The sequence below is a fragment of the Camelina sativa genome, chromosome 6 (genome assembly GCF_000633955.1).
Source record: "Camelina sativa cultivar DH55 chromosome 6, Cs, whole genome shotgun sequence".
Classification (NCBI taxonomy): domain Eukaryota; kingdom Viridiplantae; phylum Streptophyta; class Magnoliopsida; order Brassicales; family Brassicaceae; genus Camelina; species Camelina sativa.
In genome coordinates, this window is record NC_025690.1 from 13,384,864 (window position 1) to 13,405,294 (window position 20,431).

Here is a 20,431-nt window from a genome sequence, read left to right on the forward strand (position 1 = left end):
ACTGTTTCTTGTTCTCATACTCAGTCTCACTGTCATCCGAGTCTCTTGCAGCTTTCTTGCCACCAGTACCATCTCTATAACTGTCTTTTGAACGACTGAACTCCAAGTCTTCCTCATCTCTTTTCTGCTTTTGTCCTCCACGGTAAGCTTCTTCTTTCTTTCGCAGTGGTTGTTTATCATCCTCTGACTCAGGCTCACTAACATCAGAATCATGCCTCTTTCGTCCAGCTCTGCTTTTTTCATCAATTTTATCCCTTACTTCTTTAGAACCAGATCGGTTGGAGGGCCGACTCTTTTTGTGAGACTTTCTAAGTTTCTTGCTGTCATCACTCTCAACTTCTTCAGAATCAGAAGAGACACTTCTTTTGCTTCTACTGCGTTTCTTTGTAGCCTTCTTCCTTCTTCTCTTCTTTCCATCATCACTGTCAGAGTCAGACTCAGAATCAGAATCAGAGCTGCTAGAGTCACTTTCACTATCACTTTCTTGTTTACGACCCTTAGCCTTCTTCTTAGAGCGCCTTCTGCGGTCTCGTCCATGTTCATCAGACTCATCTGATGAATCACGATGTCTTCTCTTCTTGCTCTCCTTTTTCTTGTGACGCTTCACTTCAACCATCTCATCATCACCGCGCTGCTTCTTGCTTTCCTTAACCTTACCATCCTTCTCATCTAAATCCTCATCAAGCTTCTTCCTCCCACTATCTCGGTCCAAAAACGAATGTTCCCGCCTCTCTTTCAATCTACCTTCATAAGCCTCAGGTGCTGGCTCATCATCAATAATACCCTCTTCAGCCACCTGTTGCTGATCAGGCAAACCCAATGCAGCTCGAAACGCTTCCATCTGCTTCTCTTTCCTCGCAGCAACCTGATGAGTTTGAGTATCAGAAATCTTCGAGTCGCCAGTCCCATCACTCTCTTCATTAGAAGCAGCAGCAGCTTCAAGATTCAACCTAGCTTCCTCAAGCTTCTGAGCAATCTCAGCATCAGAATAACCCTGATCAGCAAGCTTATCCTCAAGAATAGCAAGCTTAAGATGAATCTGACGCTTACGGTCATGCTCAAGGATAGCTTTATTGGGTTTCTTAGATAAACCAGCAGTACCTTGGTCATCCTCAAACCCTTTACCACCATTAGCAGGCTTACCACCAGTTCTAGGCCTCACAAAGAACTTGTTCGTCTGAACATAACCATTGGTTCCTGATCCTCTTGCGGTCTGTAACCCTATTCCGTTGTACATCTTCGAATTCTAAAATCAAATCACCTTTGCGAACCCTAAAACGAAAAAAAAACGCGAAGATAATTTGGGTTTCAGATTCAAATCGAAAGATCTATCGATACGAAGTAACCCTAATCGAAACTAATCACAGCATAATACCAAACAAAATCTAAAAGATAACAGATCTTACCAAGTGTTGTGTATGAGAGAAGATGAGAATCGTCCGCCGATGCGTGCTCCAGAGACACAGACGAAGACGACGAACGATGATGATAGAGAGAGTGTCTCTCAGATCAAAACGGGCGGAGAGGTTTAACTATATTTCTCTACCCAAATATGGGCTTAGGTTTCATATGGGCTTAGGCCCAATATGGTTATAGCTATTTTAATTTGGTAGCTATTTATTAGTTTTATCTCTAGAAGTCTATAGAACTGGAGAGATTGGATTACACATTAGTTACAAGTTACAACTAGGGCCGGACAAAATACCCAAAATACCCGCACTCGAAACCCGAACCCGAACCCGAAGTAAGCAATTCGGGTCGGGTATAATTCATCCAAACTATCTGATTGGGTGTTCTTATTAAATAAAATGGGTACCCGAACCCGATCGGGTATACCCGAACACCCAAGTAAATACCCGAAAGCATTCATAACATTCCCGATTTCTTGTTTCTCTTAATTCTCTTGATTTTCGACTTGCCATATCCCGATTTCTGTGATATTCAAACCAACCAGAAAATCCCCCAATTTAACAAACCATGATATAATGTTTATTCATTATGATTCTCGACTTGCATTCATAATGTTTATTCATTATATTTTCAGATTTTGCAACCCTAACCATGACATCACAAGAAAAGTAAGACAGTTTGCAAATTCTCTAATCTCTGTTACTAGGTAAATTAGTTTTCATTTTTATATGTGTCAATTTTTATATATTAGCCTAGATAAATTATATGACTCTAACTTTAAATTTAGTGTCATTTCATGTTTCAGGAAATCAAAAACTATTGGTTTATGAACTTATTGTTTTTGTGTTTGGATTTGTCATTTCTTTTTATTGAACTCAATATGGTATGATGAAGTTGGATTTTTTTATATTTGATGATTAGCGATTACAATCAGTTTGTTTAGCTTGGTAGTTTGGGTGTAAACCGAACCCGATGGGTGTTTACCCGAACCCGACCCGAAATCTAAAAATACCCGAATGGGTCTTATAATTCTAAACCCGAAAACCCGAAATACCCGACCCGAAACCTGATAGGGTACCCAAACGCCCACCCTTACAACTTCCGAAATGCATGTATAAAAGGCGTTTGGCAACAAAAATTGTTCCTGAGGATTTTTTATCGTATGAGCACAATTGAAGGAATCTACCTAAAACACTTACACGAGCGGATCAGTTATTGATGCAGTAACTAAAGTAGACCAAACCAGAGAAGGCGAAGTTACTAATAAGAAAAAGAAAAACCAAAACACCTTAAATAAACACTTGCAAGAATGTTAATACTACTACTAGACCAAAATCCTCTACTCTGTCTAAGGAAAAAGAACCAAATCAACCAAGTTAAAATGGTTTTAAACATTGTAATGAAACATATCAGTAGGGATTTTAAAAAGAACGAGCTACTCTGTATCAAGTGCAAAGCAGAGGACTCCCCGGCACCTGAAAGTCCAAAGACGAAGCTTGTCTCCGGCTTTCAATCTGTTACCCTTAACAACGTCGTTCCAACCCCGGTTCAAAATGTAGTTCAAGGTTCCTTTTAGAGAGTCTTTCTTCTTCTTCATCACCCATATCTTAATACGTAAATCCCACTGTTCCGACCTTTGATTCACGAGAATCGTTCCGAGACCATTCCATATGGCTTGAGACTCTGCATGAGTCAAGAAGTCGTTTCTTATTAACTGCTGGAAAGGTATTAAGAGACGGCTCTTTCCTGGCTCGACGTCACTCGGGGTCAGAGGCTTCTTATAGATCAGCCTGATCGGTCCTTCGGCTCCCCTCATCTCTCTCATCACATCGAGAAGCCACTCTGGCGTCTCTCTATCCTGCCGTGGAGAAGACGCAACCTTTGCTATCTTGGATCTAACAAGACTCTGTGGCACGGCACGCTTCTTGCGCTTTCTGTTCTCCGTGTCCTCCGACTCAGCCGTTTCGAGGAAGAGCGATGATAAACAAGTAGAAACCCTAGTAAGTTTTTCATGGTTTCGTATGTAACTCTTACCAAAAAATATATTCAGCGAAGACCTTGGTTTTTGGGGGAGATGATCCAAGAGGCTCTCCTCGCTATCTGCAAGAAGACGACGTTCATCTTCTTCACATGATATACATGCCAGCTCCTCCAAACGATAGAAAAGCGACGACTTTGTTTTACTCGGCTTCTTCACCAAAGACGACGACCTTGTTTCTCTCCGTCTCCGGAATACAATTTTCTCGCTTTCTTCTACTTCTTCCTCACAGTCATCATTTGCTTTCTCTGCAAGACGACGACGTTCCTTTGCGTCACATATTATACCCACTGCAGCCAGCAAAATGTCGAAAGCATCAGTCATCTCCTTCCCCACAGCGGCGTGATTGAACCGAAATAGAGAAAAAGAAACTGAGAGAAAGAGAAGAAATGATAATGCCTCTCTTTGCCCTACGTTAGAACGTTAGGGTTTTTAGTTTATATAATTTTTTTTTGTTTGAGTTTCGTGATATTCACGGTGATCAGTAACTAATTGTATCTCATTTTCAATTTAGATACATTGGTGGATAAACTAGCTAGAGTTATTANGGGGGGGGGGGGGGGGGAGGGATAAACTAGCTAGAGTTATTGAGTAATCAGATACCTTGAATATTTAGAGAAGATTCTTTTTCAACATCTAATCAAAAGGATATGTACAAGTATTAATATATAAAGGTTATTAAGATTATATATATATATATATATATACCTTAAATCTTTTTGATGATAAATCATAGAAAATCTCATAGGATCTATCTAAATAAACTTATAAGTCTAGTTTAATTTATATATTTATATTTCATTTTAAAGAGGATAAGTATACTACAATAATGAGTCAAACTAATTTAAGTATCTAATTATATAGGCCATGAATGTTTACAAGTTTTTAAGTAGTTTTTTGAATTTTAGTTTCTAGTTTTTAGATTTTAGATTTTGGTTTATGGTTTTTAGATTTTGTGTTAAAAATTTATTAAAAAAAGAAAAATAGAAAAAATAATTCAAGTCACGCTTAAAAATGAAAAACTAGTAAAACAGAGATTTTGGTTTTTCTTTGAAAATTATCAAAAACCAACAAAATCTGGATTTTCTAATTTTTAGGAAATCCAATTTTTGCATAATCTTGATTGGCTTTAAAGTAGATTTTTGAAAAAACTAAAACCAAAAACACTTTAAAAATCTACAGCCATTCAAGGCCATAGTTTTTACTCTATATCTTCCAATCTAATATAATGTGTTGATAAGCTTATCTTCTTCGAGTAGTTCAATACAGTAATGATGGACTATCATCGGGATGGTAATTGGCTGTATTTTCTCATGTTGGGATCATTACGACGACTTAAACTCATATCCTCTTTCAAATATCTCAATTCGATTTTTAAAAAGTTTAAATGGAATTATTTACGGATTTATAATTGGTGAGTCAAGTTTATATGATTTTTTTTCTAGATCAGATAAAAAAATAAATAGCATCACACGATAACAGAGAATAACAGCTAAACGGCCGGCCCGTAGGTGTATGACGCCTAAAGCACACCAAAAAATGGTGCCCCTTAACCCAACTATTTTTTTCAAATTAGAATGAGATGATTCTATTTAATGAAAAAAACCAGAGAAAGAACAGAAGAAAACACATAAAACACTACAATATTTCTAGTATAATCAGTTAACCACTTACGATTGCTAAAGTTTACTGATTTCAATATCAAATTATACACCAAAAATGCAAGCAATAAACAAAACAACACATCATCAAATAGAAATAGTTAGTGGAGAGTAAATCTACTTGAATGTTAAAATAGAAGTTAGTCTAAGTGCCTGAACGTTTTAACTTGTAACAAATTATCTAAACTTGATCGCAAGTTAGTCTATAGATCACGATGACATCCATGACAAATTAACTTGTAAACTAGTTCAATTGCTATAATTAATCATATAATCTTTATATTATATAAATACTACGATATAAAGAAATTTAGATAGAACAGAATATTATGGATTAATATAAAATAGGAAAAACATAAACGTGGGGCTAGTTTGAACCCCTTACATGAGACTAAAAATAAAAAAAAAAAGCCACTACATTAAAGGAAGTTTTTCTTGATTTGATGCCCCTAAAATCTATCTAATATTTGGGGCCTAAAGCCCTTGCTTCATTGGCTTTAGGTCAAGGCCGGCACTAAACCACACAACTTCTTCGAGTATTTAGAGGGTGCATAAGTTAATTGTAACAGTAAAATAATGAATGAAATAAACCTATTCCAGGACCTCACCGAGAGATCTAGTAATAGAGAATACAGAGTTGAAAGATGATCAAAGGGAAAAAATAATCACCTTAAAGGACTGAATCCGAATGATGGGAGCAAGCGTAAGAGCGCCGCAATAGGATGAATGAGAGAGAGAGAGAAGGAGATAAGACAATACTCATTTATTAGGTTTTTCCAGAAATGACAATGTATGCATTAGATACTGTTTCTTTGGACTACAAACCGGTACTAAATTAAATAAACCAAAAGCATAACCCGCAACACATTAAAATGTATCCGTTGGCATAAAATAGGATAGAAATGGGATAGAAATGGAATATTCCTGTCACAATACTTCCCTCTTCAGAGCATCCTTGTCCTCAAGGATCAAAGGTAGGATACTTGTTGATGAAGTCTTGGTAGAACTCCCAGGTAGTTGCTTCAGGTGTTGAACCTTTCCAATGGACCAAAACCTTGGTTATTGCTTTGTTTCGGGAATTGATCATCTTCTTGTCCAGTATGGCCTCTGGTTCTTTAGCATTACCGATATCCAGCAGGTATTGAGGTAGCAGTGGGGCATCTGTTGGAGGGTTTGGGCAGAGCTTCAGTTGGCTAACATGGAAGACATCATGAATAGCTGGTCCGGGAAGAAGTTTCAGCTTGTATGCGACCGAACCGACCCTGTCCACAATCTTGAAAGGTCCGTAGACCGTGGAGATAGTTTGTGTGGGACGTTCTTTGCCTTAAGGGAATTTTGGCGATAGGGTTGCAGTTTAAGGTAGACGTGATCTCCTATCTTGAATTCTCTGTCGGATCTATGGGAATCTGCTGCTTGCTTCATCTTGTTTTGGGCTTTGAGCAAGTGAAACTTGAGCATGTTAATCACTTCCTCTCGCTTCTGCAGGCTGTGGTCGACCACAATAGAAGAGCTTTCACCGGGTAGGTAAGGGAGATGAAGAGGGGGTGGTTGACCATACACTACCTCGAATGGTGTGGACCTTATTGCGGTGTGGTAAGTGGTGTTGTACCACCATTCCGCGAGAGGGAGCCATTTACTCCAAGTTTGTGGTGCTTCCGATACCATGCAGCGAAGGTATGTTTCCAAAGTTTTGTTGGTGATCTCTGTTTGACCGTCGGTCTGAGGGTGGTAAGATGTCGAGAACTGAAGATTTGTGCCATGGACCCGGAATATTTCCCTCCATATTTCACTTAGGATTGTGGGATCCCTGTCACTGGTAACATCCTTAGGCATACCATGAAGTTTAAAGATGTGATCAAGGTATACATGTGCAACGTCCAGAGCCGTATACGGGTGTGACAAAGGGAGGAAATGGGCATTCTTGCTTAGTCTGTCTACTACAACAAGGATGCAGTGCTTGCCAAAGGAAGGTGGTAGACCTTCTAAAAAGTCCAAACTGATAGATTCCCAGACTCCTGTTGGAATTGGTAGTGGGTTCAGAAGGTCAGGCTTAGCAGCAGTATCATATTTACTCCTTTGGCAGATACTGCAGTTGCGGACGTAGTTTTGGACCTCGAGACTCATTTTTGGCCAGTAAAACAGAGATTTGACACGATGTAAGGTCGCATCTCTACCTGAGTGACCTCCCACAGCCGAATCATGCAACCACTGGAGGATCTTTGTCTTGACAGTGGCATCGTTTCCCACTACGAGCTTCCCTTTGCGTCGCAGTTTGGCGTTGGTGAACGTGTATGGGGGGTGTGAGGACGGTTTGGCTGAGATCTCTGAGATAATTTTCCTCAAGTGAGAATCAGTCTCCCAAAGTAGCTTTAAAGAGTCGAAGAAACCCTCATGCGCTTGGGATAGTGTGATGTGTAGCAGTTGTGAGCCAGTCACGCGGGATAGAGCATCAGCAGCATGATTTTCCTTGCCTGCTTTGTACTGGATCTCAAAGGTGTAGCCCATTAGTTTAGATAACCACATGTGTTGGAAGGGAGTTGTTACCTTTTGGTCCATGAGGAACTTAAGACTCTTTTGATCTGTTTTCATGATGAAGTGGCGGTGTGCGAGGTATGCGTTCCAGATTTGAACTGCATGAACCACTGCGAGTAGTTCCTTCTCGTAGACAAAGAGTGATTGGTGTCGGGGACCCAAGGCACGACTGATGAATCAAATGGGATGATGATCTTGCATCAGCACTGCCCCAATTCCCACATTAGAGGCGTCAGTCTCTACCACAAACACCTTATCGAAATTTGGTAATGCCAGAACCGGTGATGTAGAGAGAGCTTTCTTCAGGTTATGGAAAGCTTTATCAGCCTCTTCACACCATAGGAATCCGTCTTTCTTAAGCAGGTTGGTGAGAGCCCGCGCAATGATACCATAACTCTTAATAAACCTCCGGTAGTAGTTGGCTAGGCCAAGGAAACTCTTGAGTTGTTTTTGGTTCACTGGTGTTGGCCATTCCTCTATCACTTTTATCTTGCTCGGGTCAGTGCTCACCCCCTCTGCAGAGATAAAGTGTCCCAAATACTTGATGGTTGTAGCCTTAAATGTACATTTCGAAGGCTTCAAGTAAAGTTGTTGCCCACATAAGATGATGAATACTTGTTGCAAATGATGGAGATGCAACTCCCAAGTGGTGCTGTAAACCAATATATCATCAAAGAACACCAACAGGAACTTCCTGGTGATCTCTTGGAAGGCGTGGTTCATCAACCCCTGGAAAGTGCACAGAGCATTTGTGAGGCCGAAAGGCATCACTAGATACTCGTAGTGGCCAGCGTGTGTTTTAAATGTTGTCTTGTACACGTCTTCCGGAGACATTCTGATCTGATGGAAACCAGCTCGCATGTCCAACTTAGAGAAGTATTTGGCACCTCCTAGTTCGTCTAACAAGTCCTCCAACAAGGGGATAGGGTACTTATCCTTGATGGTTTGCTTGTTGAGACCACGGTAATCCACGCAGAGACGCCAAGTGCCATCTTTCTTCTTGACCAACACTATTGGGGATGCGTAGGGACTGGTACTGCTTTGTATTATCCCTTGTTCCACCATGTCCTTCACCATTCTGTCTATGACATCTTTCTGCAATGATGAGTACCGGTACGGTCTGAGGTTGACTGGATTCGCATTAGCAATTAGAGGTATCTTGTGATTGAAACCTTCCCGAAATGGTGGGAGTCCATAAGGTTCCTCAAAGATATAATGGAATGATGCCAACAGATACTGTAGAGAGGGATCTTCAAACATCTCTGATTGATGCGTAGCAATGTGTGAGAGTAACACTTCGGGTTGTAAGGAGGTTTGGTCAGGGGAGTCTGAAACTAGCTGAACTTGCAAAAAGGCAATTTGTGATGGTTGCTGCATGATTTTGTCCAGGTTATCTCCCTTAACTTCCTTGCAGACAATCTTAGTTCCCCGCAACACGTGTTTAACCCCCTCTATCTTAAACTCCATTCGCAGGTTCAGAAAATCCCACAAGATTGGACCGAGTGTTACCAGCGACTGCACACCGAGTACCAAATCATAACAGTCCAGAGGAATTGGTCTAACCTCCGTTGTGAACGAGTAACCTTGCATCTTCCAGGAGAAAGCAGAACACTTGTGCTTGGAAATGATGGTACCACCGAAGGCTCCAGTCACACGGATAGGTTTGATTGCCTCCAAAAGGCTTCCTATCTCGTTAGCCATAGACAAGCTCAGGAAGTTATGTGTGCTTCCTGGATCTATCAGCACGTGAAGCTTTCGCTTACCATATTGAGCAGTCATTATCATACAAGTGAAATCAGAGGTCCCCTTTAGTGCATTCACAAAGATGACCGGTCATGATTCTGTTATCTCTTCTGCGTGGTCAGCATGATGATTGGTGACTATCTCCTCTTCCTCTGGACATTCGTCGTCCTCAACCTCCACCACGAATATTTGGGATCTTTTATGCTTGAGGTGATGGCCGGGGGAGTATGGTTCGTAACAGAACATACATAACCCTTTTTTCCGACGTTCCTGCATTTCCTGGTAGGAGTATTTCCTGGGTGTTTTCTCTGTTGGTTTGGTGAAAGTGTTTGGTTTGGCTGTTGGGTATTTGGGGATGGTATTTTCGGGTGAGGGTAGTAAAGGGGTGGTGTTTGGGTTTTTGTAGTGGGAGGAGGTGTTTGGTTTAGAATAGGGATTGAAGGGAGCTCGAGGTTGTTTCTGTTGAGTGTGGGTTAGGTAGGCCTCGTGGAGTTTTGCCAAGCGAGCAGCATCAACTACATCGACTACCTCGAACTGGCGGACATGTAAGGCAAGTAGGGGGTTTAGGTTAGTCAAGAAGATACTCAGGGCGTGTTGGTCTGGCAGAGTCAGCTTGGTTAAAACATCCTCGAACTTCTCTAGGAGCCATCTGCACCTTACCCTCAGCAGGAGTGTGGTCGAGGAGGAAGAACTGTTCACAACGATAGACCCAGTCCCGTAACGAGGTACCATCAAAGATCGGGAAACCTACCTTAGTTAGGCGAGTTGATAGACCATTTGGAGCCATTGGGTAGGTCGGAGAACGGTCAACTCCCAAAGGACGCTTACCGGAGGATGCGAGGCCGTCATTTGATAGATCCAGTGGGTCCGGAGGTCATGACTGATGCGAGGTTGAGGTCACCTCTCCGGAAGCCGTCATCGGAGATCCGGTCGCTCCGCTAGACTGACCTGTGTTCTGTATCACCAACTGCTTCACCATAGACTCTAGAGTGGCTTGGGATATCACAAGCTCGGTTTGTGACTTCACCAGATCCGCGATTTGACTCTTGATATCGTCGGTTGTCTGTTTCTGGTCATCGATTTGCTTGCTCAAGGTTTGGAAGCGTGTAGCGTCGGCCATGGTTAACACTGTCCGAGAGTCGAGGGCTCTGATACCAATGTAACAGTAAAATAAGGAAGGAAATAAACCTATTCCAGGACCTCACCGAGAGATCTAGTAATAGAGAATACAGAGCTGAAAGATGATCAAAGGGAAGAAGTAATCACCTTAAAGGACTGAATCCGAATGATGGGAGCAAGCGTAAGAGCACCGCAATAGGATGAATGAGAGAGAGAGAGAAGGAGATAAGACAATATTCATTTATTAGGTTTTTCCAGAAATGGCAATGTATGCCTTACATACTGTTTTTTTGGACCACAAACCGGTACCAAATTAAATAAACCAAAAGCATAAACCGCAACACATTAAAATGTATCCGTTGGCATAAAATAGGATAGAAATGGGATAGAAATGGAATATTCCTGTCACATTAATTAATACTTTGCTCAAGCCCTGATAGAGATCAGGTTAACGTTTGCTCTTTATTTAATTATTTTCGCCATAATGTTAACTTATTTGAAACAAAACCCCTAATTACATGTTTGAATAATTATAAAAGTAGTTTTAGCTAGGTTCTAAAATACAACAACTTTTTTTGTTTATAGCACAATGTTAATCACGCAAAACCTAGTGCAGCTCCAAAAGCCTCCATCTGCTTCGCTTTTCTTTGGAGCAACCTAATGGGTGTGAGTATCAAAGATCTTCAGGTCATACGACACTCTCTTCATTAGCAGCAGCAGCAACTTCAAGATTCACCCTAGCCTCCTCAAGCTTCTGGGCAATCTCAGCATCCGAATAACCCTGATCAACAAGCTTATCCTCAAGGATAGCAAGCTTGAGATGGATCTGACGCTTATGTTCATGCTCTAGGATAGCTTTATTGTGTTTCTTAGATACACCAACAGTAAATTGATCATCCTCAAACCCTTTACCACCATTAACAGGCTTACCATCAGTTCTAGGCTTCGCAAAGAACTTGATCGTCTAAGCGTAACCATTCATCCCTGATCCTCTAGCGGTCTGTAACCCTACCCCGTTGTACATAGTTTATAAGAGCACCTCCACTGGGGAGTACTCTCAGAGGTACTCTCAAATTTGGGCCCAAATTTGATTAAAAACCCCATTATTGATCCAAAAATGTTAAGTATCGGTTCTGTAGGAAGTATTTGGAGTAACCCATTAAGAACGATACGTGGCAATTTCTGATAGGGTCTCAGGTAAATATAAAACTGTTTTTTTTATTCTTCCTTTTATTTTTTTCATTAATCGCGAGACAAACTCTCTCTTCTCTCTCGTTCCAAACGGCGAAAGCAAAGGCGATTCGAGTCGTGATCGGAAAAACGAACCGATTCACGTCGATTCTCTTAAAGTTTCCGGCTAAAATTGGAGGTTTGTTGGTGGGACAACGACGACGGAGCTTTCTTCCAAAGGTTTGAAGGGGAGGGTTCGGATCACCGGCTAACGAATCAGAGATGAGAAGGTTCGTCTTCTAATGTTTGAGTTGTTGCATGCTTTTGTAATTCATCTCTGGTGGTCTTTATTTGTTAGGGTTTGGGATTAAGTCGATAGATTTTTAGAATTGTTTATGTTTTTTGTCGATTGGACTTATTATTAGAGGATTGGGAGATAAGTCGGATGTTAAATTGATTTTGAGATTTGGTTGGAGGGTTATGTGTTTCGTTTTATTCGATTGATGTTCAATTGAGTCTGATAATAGTTTGATGTTCTTATTATGTAATGTTTGTCTTTGTGTTATTGATTGTATAGTGAACCCGTTTGATGTTCTTATGAGTAGAGTGTAAGTAGAGTTTGATGTTCTTATTATGTAATGTTTGTCTTTGTGTTATTGATGGTATAGTGAACCCGTTTGATGTTCTTATGAGTAGAGTTTGATGTTTTATATAAATAAGTGTGTGATCTTTATGACTCTGTCATGTTTTGTGGGAGGTAATCATCAACGGAATACAGCGGTGGAATGGTGAAGAGTGTTATGTTGATGCAGTGGACACAGCGGTTGCAAGCTATAACTTGAAAAGGTATGGTTTTATGTTTTATGTTTGTATAACTTAGTTAAACAATTGTGTGAAAAAGTGTCTAGTTTGAGTTTGTGTTTCTGTTTAACTCTAATATTGTTTGGGTTTGGTTTGAGATTGTGTTTTGTCAAGTGTTAAATAAATAAAAATCCCGTTTGTTGTGTGCTTTGATGTGTTGTTGAGTGGTTTTGTGTCAGTTTGGTTTCAAGTCTAGTTTGGTATCCCATTACTAGTTGCTAAAGTGTTTTAGGTTTTGTTTATTACCAATCCGGTTTCATCAATATTTATAAAACACTGGATACTTCCACAATAGTAATACATATTGTTTCAGATAGACTATTAGTAACTAGTAACTGATTTTGTCATACTCTCTTCTACTCTCCAGTTACATCTCGTATCTTCCATTGACACACATTTACGAACGAGCTAATCAGATCCTAACAGTGTACTTTGGTGTTGCTGTTAGATTCTACCAAGGGGTAAGAAACTGTTCTTTCTCATTGACCATGATAGACATATGCACCTGTGATCTGGTTTTTTCTTATACCGTGCCCCTTTTCTATTGATTTGATTGGACAGACTTGGAGGACGGGTTGGTTTTACGGACGTTGGTGCTTCACCTCTGTCTCCTGAAGTGATGAAAATTTTGAAAATGTAAGTTTATTACTTTTAAAATTTTCACTTTCTTTGGTGTGAGTTTGGTTTGAGATTGGTGTGACTTTAGTTTGAGATTGGAGTTTGCTAAAGTGTTTTATGTTTGAGTTTGGTGTGAGTTTGGTTTGTTTTTAAGTCTAGTTTGGTATCAGTTTGCTAAAGTGTTTTATGTTTTCAAAACTCGTTTGTTGCTAAAGTGAAGTATGTTGCTGTGAGGTTTAGGGTAAATAATTATATTAAAATTTTGTATTGACTTTAACCATCAGCTTTTGGAATCAAATAACAGAAAGAGATTTACTGAAAAGTGATTCTCTTATCCAGTCATAGAGATATACTGAAAAGTATATCTCTTTTCTTCTAACCACTCATTACCTTTTTGCTCAATAACCTTTAGTTATAAAACACACATCAGCCACACTCGATAAATATAAACGATCATTGTTTAACACTAATCTAAACTCTTAACATTATTCTCTCCAAACCTAAACACTCAGCCTATCCTTTTCGGTTTCACTAGCCTAAACAATGGATCCTAGATACCCTTATCGTTTTTGGGATCAAAACTTTGTTGATCTTTTGAATTCTCAAAAAAACTCCAACTGTTCTGTTAATCCTATTCCTCCAAATTCCACCCAATCCTCTCAGACTATTCAGTTTAGTAAATGATTCTCTTCTGAGCCTTTAAACATTAGCCCTCCATTCTCTTCACAGCCTCCTAACCAGACTCCGACATCTGAATCTGAAGAATGTTTCGAGGTTACGACAGATGAGATTGATAAAGAAGGAGGCAGAGGAATTAGGAAGCGATGGAGTGCATAAGAGGATGTCCATCTAATAAGTGCTTGGTTAAACACAAGCAAAGATCCAGTGGTAAGCAACGAGCAGAGGAAAAATAGTTTCTGGAAGAGGGTTGCAGACTATTACAAAGCTCATGTTGGAGGAACCGATTCAAACGCAAGAGGGACTTCACAATGTAAGGCAAGGTGGAATAAGATAAACCACCAAGTCAACAAGTTTGTTGGGTGTTACGCACAAGCGAGTACAAGAAGGAAAAGTGGAGAATCAGAAGATGATGTTTTGAGAATGGTGTATGAGTTTTACAAGAATGACATGGACAAGCCATTTCTGCTAGGACATTGTTGGAGAGAACTGAAGAATGATCAGAAATGGATCACAGAACACCATGAGGAATGTGGCAATAAGCGGACTAAGCTTGCTTCTGAAGGAGAATTCGCAGCTACTTCGAGCAACGGTGGAGATGAGATGAGGCCTCCGGGGGTTAAAGCTGCCAAGAAGAAAGGGAAGAAACCAGCAGTTAGTAGTGATGTTCCGGATGGTTTTGTCGATAGGTTGGATAAGATAATAGCAATGAAGGATCAGGAACAGTCGGCTAAAGAGAAGCATGGCAAAATGAGATTGCTAGACAGCCTGCTTAACAAGAGTGAACTAACACCCGCTGAAGTACTACTTAGAGACAAACTCCTTGATCAAATGTTGACAAACATTTAGGTTTACCTCTTGTGTCTTTGCGATGTTCTCAATTTTCTATCTTTTGGTTGTTTTGTTGTGTGTTTAACATAAACCTTAACTTTGTCATGTTTTGTGTTTAACTATACTTGTCTTGTACTTTTGTTTCAGGTTTGACGGACGACATATGAAGCATATGAAGCAGTCTCGTTGGCATCTGAAGTGAAACATGTTGGTCGACATATGAAGCAAACTCGTGGTCTATATATGTGTGATGTGTTGTGTTTGTAACCCGTGAATGGGTGTTGTTTTTTTGTGCCATTCACGGGTATCTCAATATTATGTATATTGTTTAATAGTGGTCAGCTTTTGCTTGTAAGGTTATGTCACAACTTTATGTCACAACTTTATGTCACAACTTTATGTCACAACTTCACCAACCCGTGAATGTGTTTTGGGTTTATGTATTATTTTGTAACCCGTGAATGGGTATAGACTATGCTTCTAAGGTTATATATTCATCATTTGTCTTCTCTTCTTCATTTACAAGTTCATTCGATTCTTAGCATTTCTATAGTTTTTTTCCTTTCCATACAAACCCATTTCTATCATCATCATTTCTTCTTATCAAGATTTCTCTTATCAACGTTTCTTCTTATAAACCTTTCCATTACCAAATAAACAAGTTTCCATAAACCTTTCCAAAAAAAAAAACCCATTTCCAATACAAAATAAACCCAACTTCCAATAAGCCTCACAACTAAACCAATTTGACTAATAATGTCTAATTGGAGTTCTGATCATGAAGTTGATCAAATGGTAGAGGAGGAAGTTGATAGCATAGTGGACGAGATTCAGTACAACTACACTCAACAGGAATAACCACCAGCTCCAATATTCCGAAGAGTGCACATAAATAGAGACCGCGANCATATGAAGCAAACTCGTGGTCTATATATGTGTGATGTGTTGTGTTTGTAACCCGTGAATGGGTGTTGTTTTTTTGTGCCATTCACGGGTATCTCAATATTATGTATATTGTTTAATAGTGGTCAGCTTTTGCTTGTAAGGTTATGTCACAACTTTATGTCACAACTTTATGTCACAACTTTATGTCACAACTTCACCAACCCGTGAATGTGTTTTGGGTTTATGTATTATTTTGTAACCCGTGAATGGGTATAGACTATGCTTCTAAGGTTATATATTCATCATTTGTCTTCTCTTCTTCATTTACAAGTTCATTCGATTCTTAGCATTTCTATAGTTTTTTTCCTTTCCATACAAACCCATTTCTATCATCATCATTTCTTCTTATCAAGATTTCTCTTATCAACGTTTCTTCTTATAAACCTTTCCATTACCAAATAAACAAGTTTCCATAAACCTTTCCAAAAAAAAAAACCCATTTCCAATACAAAATAAACCCAACTTCCAATAAGCCTCACAACTAAACCAATTTGACTAATAATGTCTAATTGGAGTTCTGATCATGAAGTTGATCAAATGGTAGAGGAGGAAGTTGATAGCATAGTGGACGAGATTCAGTACAACTACACTCAACAGGAATAACCACCAGCTCCAATATTCCGAAGAGTGCACATAAATAGAGACCGCGAAGAAGGCCACACTCGGCTATGGAATGATTATTTTGGTGAGAATCCGACTTACACTCCCGCTATGTTCCGCCGTCGCTTTAGAATGAACAAACCATTATTCGAACGCATAGTCAGTACTATTGAGAATGGAGTCCCGTACTTCAGACAAAGGCGAGATGCTACTGGGAGGCTCGGTCTTTCTGCACTTCAAAAATGTTCTGCAGCTATCCGTATGATGGCATAGGGATGTTCGGCAGATGCGGTGGATGAATATTTACGACTAGGTGAAACAACCTCACACAAATGCCTTGAAAAATTTGTAGACGGAGTTATCCATCTATTTGGAGATGTTTATCTCAGACAACCTACAGCGGAAGACCTCCAAAGATTACTGCATATTGGAGAACAACGCGGTTTCCCCGGAATGGTGGGGAGCATAGATTGTATGCATTGGGAGTGGAAGAATTGTCCTACTGCATGGAAAGGACAATATTCACGTGGATCTGGAAAACCAAAAATCGTACTAGAGGCAGTGGCATCCCAAGATTTATGGATTTGGCACGCATTTTTTGGACCACTGGGTACGTTAAATGATATCAATGTTTTGGACCGCTCACCGGTCTTTGATGATATCCTTGAGGGCCGAGCTCCGAGAGTTACATACATTGTCAATGGACGACAATACAATATGGCTTACTACCTCACTGACGGTATCTATCCCAACTGGGCGACTTTCATCCAATCAATTACACTTCCACGTGGTCGAAAAGCAAAACTCTTTGTTCAATGTCAAGAAGCATGCCGGAAAGATGTAGAGCGTGCATTTGGAGTCTTGCAAGCTCGATTTGCGATCTTGAAGAATCCCACACTTTTTTGGGATAAAGGGAAAATAGGGAAAATAATGAGAGCATGCATCATATTGCATAACATGATAGTGGAAGACGAACGACATACCTACAATTTCTACGAACCATCGGAGTTCCATCACGGAGAAGGAAGCAGAACTTCTCATGTTGATCGATCGTATTCTACAGATAGACAAACAAATCTACATAATTTGATGGGCATTCGAAATGACGTTCATGATCCACAAATGCATGATCGTTTGAAAAGAGACTTGATTGAGCATATTTGGCAAAAATTTGGTGCAACCCAATAAATCTTCTTCCGAATTATGTATAATATGTTTAATATTTCTTATTTTAAATTTATGTTTAATATTCCTAAATTTATAATATTTTATTATTTTATATTTTATGTAAAAAATTATTATTTAAATGATTGAGCAACCTAAGTGAGTTTCTCTAGTGGAGGATTGATTTTGTTTAAGTTTCTAAGTGAGATGCTCTAATTAGTTTAGTATTAATTATATAATTAATTAAGATTTGACTAACCCATGTGGGTTACTTGAGTGGAGATGGCCTAAACCAACTTACACAGAAACCCTAAAGCGTAGAGATTAGTTCAGCTTCTAATCGAAACCCTACGAAACCGATCACAATATAAGAGGAGAGTACTAATCTCAATATCAAACAATCCAAGGGAACGATGATGTGACTGAGCAAAACAACACAACCTTAATTAAAAAGACCGAAACCTCTTATATAATAATCAGATGGGCTTTAGGCCCAATACAGTTACTGAATTTCTATTTTAGGGGTATTTAATTTGATTTTATCCTAAACATTTCAATTTAGGAAAAAAGATACTCAGCTACCTCAAGTATCACTGAATGCATGGCCACACATGCGAACTACCGTAAAGGACATCCAGCTACACGACCTTTATGTAATTCATGGCCACATATCTGAAGTATATGACGTTATGTGCGGAACACCATATATTTCAAATCTCGGTTAACCGGACGAATTTCATCAGTGTTGACTCTTCGTTGACACATCGGACCCAGATTAAAACTCGATCAGACTTTCTATCCACAACCCGAGAACTTGACCCGGTTGGGTGTTGAGGCAATTGTTGGACTGTTAAATGGGCCCAAAGATTATTTAACAAAAGAATCGGGCCCAATAACTTAAAACCTTAACATCGATTCCATCGTAAAAAGTTAAACCTTTTCGATTTCTCAATTCAGAGTGAAAAACATCGATCTACTTTCACCTAGGGTTAAGTCGAAGGAGGCGAAGGAATCTGCTGTAATCGTTGGTTGTAATCACAAATAACTTGGTGTTCGGGTTTGATTGTCGCACAAATGAGGTACATTTTTCAATTTCGATTTGATGTTATAACATATTAAGTAGTTGTTTAAGTGTAAGTGGGGATGTGAAGATGTGGGGATGTGAGGATGTTGTCGGGCACCTCTTATTCATCAACCCACCTAAAGAATTTGCAGTGTGCGTTACCACCTTCCTAAATCCACAACAATAAGAGACTGAACTAATCAACACATCTCACCACCAACACACTGTTAATCACACTTACGGAACATACCTTGTACAACTCACACCCAAAGAACTTTCGATGTGGATTCCTCGCCGTTTTAGATTTGAAAATCTTTGCCGGTATTCCACAATCACAGACTTTGCGCCCTCCATATCTGCTGCTACTGGAGGATCCCGAGCTTAATTCCATCTTCGAAACACTGAACTTTAAAAACTCTAATAGTCGACTGGTCTCTTCGAAAAGATGAACACTAAGAACCCTAATAATGGAGTGCTAAAACTGTGTCTCGGCTATGTCGAAGAAGAAAATAACCGATGTTATGGTTATAAGTTATTGGGCCTGATTTATTTATTGTTTAATCCCTAGGACCATTAAACGGTCCATTAATTAACCTAACAACACCCAACCGGGTCGGGTCAGGATCTCAGGTTCTGGTCATAAACTCTGATCGGGTTTTAAAACGGTTCCGAGGAGTCAACGATGAGTCAACACCGACAAAATTCGTTCGGTTAACCGAGATTTGATGTGTATGGTGTTCCGCACATAACGTCATATACTTCAGATATGTGGCCATGAATTACATATAGGTCGTGTAGCTGGATGTCCTTTACCATAGTTTGTATGTGTGACCATGCATTCTGTGATACTTGAGGTAGCTGAATATCTTTTTTCCTTCAATTTATTATCAATATTTTTTCTGAGACAGGCATAAATATTTTTTTTTGAAAAGAAAAAAGAAGAAAAGCATATTCTACGCACTTCAATATTGACTATTGTTTTCTTCCTTTTGGTAAGTTTGATCACTCAACTCGTACCACAAGCACGGTCCCAATGCTTAAGGGGTCTACCCACAGCCAGGGGTTACTTGCAAGTTGCCACACAAGCACCAATATTGACTTTAGCCAAGAGACTTGGATGTTCAATTGGGTCAAACAAAATAACATAATGTGTCTATAAATAAAAATATCCCATCTTGAATAGTATACGAGAAAACTCTTTCTCATTTTGTTTTACTATGACGACTTAATCAGCTTGAGTAGCCCATCTTTGTTTCGAAACAATTGAAAAATTCAAGTGGAACTCTGCTAACTAGCTAACTCGAGTCTAGTGGAATATTCCTTATTCTATCTTCAAAACTTTTTAGCCTTTTAGTTTGTTTTAAGTATCAAAAAAAAAAGTTAATGCAAATCACATGGGTACTCAGGAGACGAATATTCTTCACTGTCCAATACTAATCTTTGTTTTTATTAAATACCGCAGAGTCCTCATGCATGCATGCATCCACCAGACATAACAAACATCACACTTGAAACAAAACCAAATTGGTACGATACTCCAGCCACTATAGTCCTTAACTTCCCCACAAATTACAATTAGGATTTTCTTAGCAAGAAGATTTGTTATTTACTAAAAAAATCCACATTGTGCGAATAGTAAAAAAAATCATCATACTAATTATAATTAAGTAAGGTGTATATTCTTAATTTGTTAATAGAACTCCCTTAGCTTAAGATAGTAATGAACTAATGATTGATTCGCTATGCCGCATAGCCTATGTGTATCAGTTCATACTCCTAAATTTATTTTTATATAACAAAAATCTGATCTCCGGATAAATTGCTCGATGAGTTTGATCCAAGACCTAGTGTTATACGCCGACGGCCGTATTCTTGGAATTTGTGTTAGCTGCCAGCGTGTCATTCTTACTTCGTTGGAAGTGCCGTGTACTTTTTGCTTTCATCATGTTTGTTGAGTAAACGAACTTGTGTTAGTCAATTGAGGATATGCGGTTTCTT

The 20,431-nt window shown here is 39.3% G+C and overlaps 4 protein-coding genes and 1 pseudogene across 4 annotated transcripts in view; 2 read left to right on the plus strand and 3 right to left on the minus strand.

Moving 5' to 3' along the window:
• LOC104791185 (pre-mRNA-splicing factor cwc-21) overlaps positions 1 to 1,524 on the minus strand; it is a 3,153-nt gene extending 1,629 nt beyond the window's left edge. The window contains exons 1-2 of the mRNA XM_010517011.2: positions 1,407 to 1,524; positions 38 to 1,272 (exon numbers count right to left, since the gene is read on the minus strand). Of these exons, the coding sequence (XP_010515313.1) occupies positions 38 to 1,237 (1,200 nt within the window). The 5' untranslated portion in view covers positions 1,238 to 1,272; positions 1,407 to 1,524. The remainder of the gene's footprint in view (positions 1 to 37; positions 1,273 to 1,406) is intronic.
• Positions 2,846 to 3,772, minus strand: LOC104699009 (putative B3 domain-containing protein At3g49610). The gene has a single exon (XM_010414372.1). It carries the CDS (start codon positions 3,770 to 3,772, stop codon positions 2,846 to 2,848), a length of 927 nt encoding a protein of 308 aa, XP_010412674.1.
• LOC104699010 (pre-mRNA-splicing factor CWC21-like) lies at positions 11,192 to 11,527 on the minus strand. Its single transcript, XM_010414373.1, has 2 exons — positions 11,479 to 11,527; positions 11,192 to 11,409 (listed from the first exon to the last, which is right to left on the minus strand). The coding sequence occupies exons 1-2, from the start codon at positions 11,525 to 11,527 to the stop codon at positions 11,192 to 11,194; spliced, it is 267 nt and encodes an 88-aa protein (XP_010412675.1).
• Positions 12,312 to 14,679, plus strand: LOC104699011 (glutathione S-transferase T3-like). Its single transcript, XM_010414374.1, has 5 exons — positions 12,312 to 12,335; positions 12,431 to 12,519; positions 12,902 to 12,995; positions 13,882 to 13,981; positions 14,033 to 14,679. The coding sequence occupies exons 1-5, from the start codon at positions 12,312 to 12,314 to the stop codon at positions 14,677 to 14,679; spliced, it is 954 nt and encodes a 317-aa protein (XP_010412676.1).
• LOC104699012 lies at positions 16,210 to 17,394 on the plus strand (annotated as a pseudogene).

Excerpts from the sequence above, each read along its gene's own strand:
- LOC104699010 (XM_010414373.1), bottom strand. The coding sequence starts at position 11,527 with ATGTACAACGGGGTAGGGTTACAGACCGCTAGAGGATCAGGGATGAAT. Across the intron at positions 11,410-11,478 it reads TAGAGGATCAGGGATGAATG|GGTTTGAGGATGATCAATTT; the intron begins GTTACGCTTAGA and ends ATGGTGGTAAAG.
- LOC104699011 (XM_010414374.1), top strand. The coding sequence starts at position 12,312 with ATGTTTGTCTTTGTGTTATTGATG. Across the intron at positions 12,336-12,430 it reads TTGTCTTTGTGTTATTGATG|GTAATCATCAACGGAATACA; the intron begins GTATAGTGAACC and ends GTTTTGTGGGAG. Across the intron at positions 13,982-14,032 it reads AGGAATTAGGAAGCGATGGA|ATCCAGTGGTAAGCAACGAG; the intron begins GTGCATAAGAGG and ends ACACAAGCAAAG.
- LOC104699009 (XM_010414372.1), bottom strand. The coding sequence starts at position 3,772 with ATGACTGATGCTTTCGACATTTTGCTGGCTGCAGTGGGTATAATATGT.